An 8276-nucleotide genomic window follows, 5' to 3' on the forward strand; every position below is an offset into this window, starting at 1 on the left:
TAGGCCCCAGGTGGATCTCTGGGAGTCCAATTAGTGAGAAAGAGGAGGGTTTATATGAGCGAGAATTGTTGAGACCAAGGTTGGATAAAGCACAGGGACAAATAGCAAAACGAACGGAAACACATGAAATATGAACCAATGGCTGAGGGGTCACCAACTGGATCAGGCCCTCTGAGTGGGTGAGACAGTTGATTGGCCTGATCTGTTTGGGAGGCATCCAGGCAGTGGCACCGGGTCCTGTGCTCATTGCATGAGTTGGCTGTTTGAAACCTGGGTCCTATGCAGGGTCGCTTGGCTTGGCCTGGGAGGAGGGGACTGGACCTGCCTGGACTGAGTCTACCAGGTTGATCTCAGTCCGCGGGGGAGGCTTTGCCCTGGAGGAGGTGGGAATGGGGGGTGGGCTGGGGGGAAGGTGAGGGGGGCAGGAGGGAGGAGAACAAGGGAATCCGTGGCTGATATGTAGAACTGAATTGTATTGCAAAAAAAAAAAAAAAAAAAAAAAGACAAAAAAAGTCTTAACTTCAAAATGGAAGTCAAGGGCTGGAGAGATGGGTGGGTTTTGGTTATCAGATGGGTTATGGATGTTTGTCATTATTTAGCAGGGATATAGAAATATAATATAGGCTAAAAAGACAACTATTAACCTCAAGTATTTTACATTGGTATGGATTTTGGTATATTGATACAAATTTAAAATTATTTTGTTATTAAAGTATGTTTCTACCCTTGTTTGAGGTATTGTACTTATGCAGCTCATTTAAAAATGTAACGTTATGTAATGTAAGGAAATGCAGGTTAGTAGTTAATCATCTATAATAATTAAATTTGTAGTCATGTTACATAAGGACAAAGTAGGTTTGTGCTTCCAGGAGCAGAAGTGTCTCACTGTCATGGAAAGCCCTATGTTATTAAAACATTAAAATGCCATATTCTGTAGTTCTCTGAAGTGTTTGAAGACCTATTTATTTAAATATCTCTGTTTAACCTTGAAAACATACCTAATAGGACTACAAGTTTAACCAAAACCCACCCACTCCATCTCTTGGGAATGGACTGGACATTGTGAATGTTATTCTTACTCAATAATTGTTCTTATTGTATATAGTTTTACTATGTTAGGGTTAAAATCTTTCCTTTTTATTTAGACAAAAGGGAGAAATGTTGTGGAATATTTTTAGTACACTGTGAAGATATATCACTCAGCTTGGTTTAATAAAAAGCTGAATAACCAAGAGCTAGGCAGGATTTTCAGGGCAGAGAGAATGCTGGGTAGAAGAAGATGGAGTCACCAGCCAGACACAGAGGAAGCAGGACATGCAGGAGGAGAGGTAACAAGCCACAAGCCATGTGGCTGGATGCAGTTTAATAGAAATTGGTTAATTTTGAGTTATAAGAGCTAGTTAGAAACAAGTCTAAACTATCAGCCAAGCTTTTATAATTAATAAGAAGTCTCCATGTGGTTATTTGGGAGCTGGCAGGTAGGACAGATAAGGACTTTCTACAGATAAAATGTTCAGGTTAACTTGTTCTCTTGTCCAGCAGCTGGTAGCAGGGGGAACTGGAATTCAGTAGACCCTGCACACCTATACTATGTCTTAATAAAAGGTTACTGGATACCTATGAGTGTTTGCACTTGCTTCTTAAGCTTCTCTGTGTCTGAGATGGTATGACACTAAATAGTCAATTTAAGGCAGCATGGCAGGTTGAAGAAAAGACTGTAGAAAAAATAGCTATATGTTTGAGGAGTTTTAGTAGAAATATTTCCTGTTTCTTCTAAAGGATTTCATCTTGGTAGATACTTCTTGTGCTGGTCCTGAAAATTACATTGCCAGTCCTATGAATGAGGCATATTCATTACCTAAAGCACTTTGATCAATCCCCTGAGGTCCATCACTTCAAGTTGGAGAAATGATGAAAGTTTATGAGGTGGTAGCTGTAAATTCTATGAGGTTCTTTAAGGCATGTATTTGGGAATGGGCATTTTCACACACTAAGAAAACAGATGATAATTTACTATTTCCAGCACAATCCTATGAGGTCCATTTCATTATATCTTCCCAGATGTAGTATAAGCATCACACCGCATTAAAGGATAGTAGTACATAGTGACCACAGGTTGTAAGTCAATAAGCCTGAATTCTAATACTGCTTCTGCCACTGACTAACTGAATGATCTCTAAAATAGAGTTTTTCCCATGAGGATACTCTAAAAAGAGCATTTTTATTAATCTAGTGTTTTCTGCCATTGAATTTCTGGAGATATGGCTCAGAGAAAGATGATGAGAGCCAGGTAATGGGTACATCACATTGTCTTCTGGCAAACCAATTACACTGTTACGCTTTCAATCTTAAAGATGTTCCAGTGCATAAAATATTAAAAATATGCCATTATCCATTCTTTCTGTGGGTCCTGTTACCAATGGCTTCCAATTTGGAGAACAGTACATAAAGATAGTCTTTTATTATAGGAAGAAATCCAAATACATACTTGTATCAGAGACTAGAGAAGAACAGAAATCTAGAGAGTATATCAACTTGATATAGTGGTGGAGAGAGAAATATTAAGGTTGACTGAAGGAAAAGAGGTTCAGATTCCCTACTATGAGGCAATTATAAGCATCTACAAAACCCAAAGATTTTTTTCTGGATTCTAGTGTTCTAGGAGGTAAGCTTTTAACTTTTCCTTCACTGCACAACAGAATATATAGTGGAGAAAGTGGACTGAATAAGTAAGGAGGTTAGTTGTGAGTGAATTCAAGTCCTTTTATTTCTTTTAGCCTATACTAAGTAACCAGGACCTATACTAGGCCTATGATTACAGACAAGAAAATCAATCAAACATGTTTCCATCATTCCAAAGGCATTCAGGCAAGGTAGGCAAGACAAAAAATAAGTAAACCACTTAGTATTTCACTAAATATCAAAGCATCTAAGCCTACAAGAGACATGTGAAGTGCAATCAGAAAACAGGATAATTATCACTTCTCTCTAAAACATCAGGAAAAGTTACATAGAAAACAATATGAAATTTAAGTTTGGACTTTAATGCTTACACAAGCAATGGAGACATTTGTGTGCTATATTCAGGAGTGTGGAATTTGTTTTACAAAAAGGGAACACATGGAAACATTTGAAGCAGTATGGAGGATAAGAGAGGGCTACTATGATCAGACTAGTTTAATTTCTAACTAGTTTTATACATTATTCAGCAGTCAGATTTACCATTAACCATTGATTAAATCTATGACTGTCAGGTGAAAAGTAACTTTGATAGGACCCACGGTGGTTTCAGGAAGAAAGGATACAAAACTAGTGATCTAATCCAGGTGAGAAGGGAGAGAATCTTGATCTGGAATAGTGATGGTGGAGAAAAAATGAACTCAAGAGACATTGAGAGAGAACTGATAGGGACGGGCTACAAGTTTGAATACAGGGAGTTTAGGACAGAAAAGGGAGTGTCAATGATTAAGTCTTAGCATCGGGCTTTAAAAGCTGGGTGTTATCACTTCCTTAGATGGGAAACAGGGAAAGAAGAGGAATAGGTTTAAAGATGTTCAGTTTTTAAATGTTATGTGTGCTTGAGGTACTACCAAGCACTTTCAAATCTGGAATTCTCAGACTATTGCCATGTCATAACAACCAAATAAACTATGTCACTTTCATAAAAGCTAGGAGTAAGGAGATCATGGACAATTGACTTCTAAGATTACACAATTCTTAAAAGCAGAGTCTAAAGATAAAATATGATTGGAATTCAAAGACTGTACCTGACCGTCACATAAATACTACCTGGATTTGGTACTTGCTGATAATAATAGGGACTTGGCATGCTTATTTTGTCTTTATTTTCGAGATGCGGTCTCATTATACGGCCCAAGCTGGCACTGAACTCACTGTGCTGCTGCTGCTGCTTCTGATTCCCAACTGCTTTGATTTCAGGTATCTGCTGTGATCCCTGGCTCCAGCTAAATACTATTTTCTCTTTCTCCTTGCAGCTTGACCCAATAGGATTATTTTTCCACAGCTAGTTGTTAGAGTTTGGACAATTTCCTGGATTCTATTCTCTTTTATAAAATAAAAATAATAGATGGTTTTATGAACAGGGACTTTTTTCCTGATGTGTAGGGGTAAAGATGAAACATAGGGCATCATGCAATCCAAGCAAGTGCTTTCCTCCATGTATTTAGAAAACATAACAATGGCCATATATTTGTTGCACAATTGTAAATTCTGATGAGTAGCCATGGAGGAATGAGTTAATTGGGGTTATATTTACATTTGTGTTTCTTGTTGAAAGGATATTCAATAGTAACAATGAACTTGGTCTAATTCCAATCAAAATTTGCATGCAGCAATCACAGATGCAATTCAGAACTGGATGTCTCAATAAACAACAATCAATTGTCCTTTGTAAAGGATCTTGAAATTCTAATTAGTGTGTCCCCTCTATTTTGTATTTTTAAGATTTACCCCTACAAAAGTCAATAACAATAAACAGAAAGGAGACTACTGAATCTTTAGCACAGATATAGACTGACTCTAATTCAACCTTTAGTGCACCAAGTAAGTCCTTGATGTAAGCAAATGCATGAAAGAACAATGTTATTTGCAGCCCAGTTTCCACCTTTCTTCTGTAACACCTGGTAAAATTAAATGTTTTCTAACATCCCTATTATCGGGAAATTATTTTAAGTTCTAATTAATGTTATATAAGTTCACCAGTCAGACTAAAATATTGATAGTCGCAAACCTAGATATTTCCTTCTTAAATATATCTCATCAAACAACTGTTTCAGAAGATGTGGATTATATTGTACTATAATTTATCCCTACTATATTTCTACTTTTCTAAACAACCACTTCTAAACACTTAGCCAGAGAAATGAAGTTGTTCTTAACAAGACTTCATATGTAAGCAAGGAAAACATGGAAAAATATGCGTGTCGGTAAAATCTACCATCCTTTGAGACAGAAAATAGATTAGAGACTGTGCCTCAATGTTTTCTTTAAGGCAGCTTTCACTTCCTGATTTCTCAAACTGTAGATGAGAGGATTTAACATAGGGATCACCATGGTATAAAACACCGAGACCATCTGATTTCCTGCTTGAGATCCATGCCAAGAAGGCTGCAAGTATGTGTACATGGTGGTTCCATAGTACAGAGCAACTGCAGTCAAGTGGGAAACACAGGTAGAGAAGGCTTTTTGCTTGCCAGAAACTGAACGAATACCCATGATAGTCAGGAATATAGACATGTAGGAGACAAGAATTACCATGACTGAGGTGACAAGGGTAAATCCCCCACAGCCAACAACCAAGATCTGGGTTACCCAGGGATCAGAACAGGCCAATGCCAGCAGTGGAGGGATATCACAGAAGAAGTGTGAGATGACATGTGGTTGGCAGAATGACAGTTGTGTGATGGAACTTATTACAGCAACCATGTTAAATAACCCACCAAAGTAACATCCTGCTATCAAAAGGAGACAGCGAACTCTTGACATGGTAATATGATAAAGCAATGGCTGACAGATGGCAGTGTAACGGTCATAGGCCATGGAAGCCAAAACATTACATTCAGCAGAAGCAAAGATTATGAACAAGCCCATTTGAGCCATACATCCAAAGAAAGAAACTTCCTGTAGCTGAGATAATAAGTTGGCTAAAGTCTTTGGGGTCGTGATGGAAGAGAAACAGATATCAAGGAAAGACAGATTCAACAGAAAAAAAATACATAGGTGTGTGGAGATGGTGGCTGACTTGAATCAGTACTATCAGGCCTAGGTTCCCCAGCACAGTGATGAAATAAATAACAAAAAAGAGTCCAAAAAGTAGGACTGCAAGCTGATGGTTATCTGTCATTCCAAGTAGGATGAATTTAGTCTCTGCAGATGAATTCTCCATTGATGTGACTGAGAATCACTCGACTTGTTAAAAGCTCTTTTGACATGCTGTGAGAAAATAAGAGAAAACTAGCTGATATGGGTAAAATAGTCCTACTCAAAATACGTAAATCAGGGACACTATTCAACCCTTCCCCTTTCCTAGAGTCACATATCAGAGCCCTTTCCATATAGTAGTACCATTTCCAGATAAAATGTGTGATATGGAAAGGCTGAAGAGAAAGAGCAAAGAAAAAAAAGGGTTAATGAAACTCAGCAGAGAACAAAGCAGCAAAGACCTAGGAGGCAAACAGAACCTGATACTATTTGTCAAAGGAATAAGTGAAGGTTTATACTTACAGAACTACACATTCATACAAAAAATAAATAAGGTGCAATCAAATTATACCTCATTCTTCCTCCCATGCCAATGGAATGGAAATAAGGCTATAAACTGGCAAATAGGTGAACTAACTTAATGATAGACCACCTCTCCCCACACCTTCAGAACCTGGAACATTATTTGACATAAGAGGAGTCACCATTACTCATTATTTGTGTTGGTCAGCCAAGCATTTTCCAAAGCCATGGTTATCTTCTCAATGAAATATTATTGAAGGCATTAGAATACCCCCAAATGACCACGAGGTGTTGAGTGCAAATGTGAAGGTATCATCCTGTGAAAGAGCAAAAAAGGGCAAATCCTTCAGAGTTCATTTCAGCTGCTCAATCATTGCTCTAGGATTCCTTTGACTATTCCTAAACCAAAGGGAATGCAGGTGCAAAATTAACTATGACTCCCAAGTGCACCTAGTGAACAGCTGTGTCTAGGCAAAGAACCGAATAATAAAGTAGTTGGTGTCAGATAGTATCAAGAGTACTTAGATTCTGGCCCTCACTCTTGTGGTCACAATCTATTTCTGTACCATCTTGCTACCTTACACAAATACCAGGCCCTTGCCCTAGGTAAAGATCAGACAACAGAATGTGTGCATCTATGCAGCTCCATCTCCATGTATAGAAGCTAAGCCATCTCCCGTTCCCCCTTAATCATTGGACAGCCATGGTGCAATGGAGTCTAGAGGGGGTTCCTCAGTTTGCCTAGGAACAGGACAAAAGGACCGCAGAAGAGCAATCCCAACCTTGCCTAAAAGGAAAGTCCCAGGACTAGCACATATAGATTAATGCTAAAGCTTTTGGGGCCCTGGATTTGAATCCCAGAAATTAAAAAGAAGATGTTTTCTGTAGTTACAATCCATCAGAAGATATAGGTTCATTACTTGGGATAATAGTTAACATTTCTGATCCTGCAGTTTCTCAGGAGAGAAGCTCCGTGACCAAGGACTCAGCCTATGTCACCTTTAGTTCACTCTGTAAAAGAATGGCAAGAGTAGCATCTATGCTGTGGAACTATTGTGAAAATTCAATGACATTATTTTTTTTAACTACTTGGTATGTAGTAAACGCTTACTAAATTATTTCCGCTATTCTTCCAGAACCACTCATATCTGTGTTATGTATTTTCTGCTTTGCTTGTCCATATTTCACTGAATGCAAACAGAGGCATCATGTGTGTCATTAATATCATTGCAGATAGTCAGAAGAGAGCCTTTGGTGACTAGCTGAAATATAAATCTTTAGGCTCCACAAGCTCCACTCCCTTACCAAGCCATCCTCCCAATCCATCCGCACTCACCTTTTGTCAGAGCAGATGAAAAAGGGGCCTGTCAGTTGTGTGTGTGTGTCAGTTGTGCTTGTACTAACCCTTCACTGGTTTTGTTTGAAACTGTTTAGGTTGCCTTCTGCTGCTGTGGTGTTGCATGGTACATTCCTCAATGTCTGCCTGCAAATGGAGAGACAGGAGGAGAAAGTTGGAAGGGGAAGGAGTGAGAGGAAAGAAGGCTGTTTTCAGAAAGAAAGAGAAGGGTTAAAATCCTGGAACTAATTTATTTTGTCAGTTGATGGTGAAAAACAACAAACAAACCCACAACTGCTTTGAGTCCCATGTTTTGTCATCTCTGAAACCGGAAAAAAAGAACAACCACTATTCCTCTTTGAGGGCTGGCATGAAGATCAAAGAAGATAATGAATGTGGAAGCTCTCTGTAAACTCTTGAAGCGTGATACAATACACATGGAACAGATCCCTACTATTATTCTATCTCAGAAGGTGGGAGAGGGAGGAAGAACACGTCAATATGCTCGTTTCTGCTGCCTGTTCCAGCTCCCGCTTACAGAGTCGCACTCCCACTCCCCTCCACACACACACATCATCATCTGCCGTGCGCTCCACTGTGAGCGTTTCAACTTGTGACGACTTCAACCCACAGCTCTAGGCTCTTCACATACCTGAGATCTTAAGAAAGTCAGCTTCTTTTCAATGCTATTCTCACA

The 8276-nt window shown here is 38.9% G+C and overlaps 1 protein-coding gene across 1 annotated transcript; it reads right to left on the reverse strand.

The window, feature by feature from the left end:
• Window positions 1-4980: 4980 nt before the first annotated feature.
• LOC131900193 (olfactory receptor 1052-like) lies at window positions 4981-5905 on the reverse strand. Its single transcript, XM_059251546.1, is given in 2 exon segments — window positions 4981-5730; window positions 5732-5905. Coding segments are annotated over 2 exon segments (924 nt in total).
• Between the last annotated feature and the right edge of the window lie 2371 nt (window positions 5906-8276).

The sequence above is a fragment of the Peromyscus eremicus genome, chromosome X (assembly GCF_949786415.1).
Source record: "Peromyscus eremicus chromosome X, PerEre_H2_v1, whole genome shotgun sequence".
In the NCBI taxonomy this organism is placed as follows: domain Eukaryota; kingdom Metazoa; phylum Chordata; class Mammalia; order Rodentia; family Cricetidae; genus Peromyscus; species Peromyscus eremicus.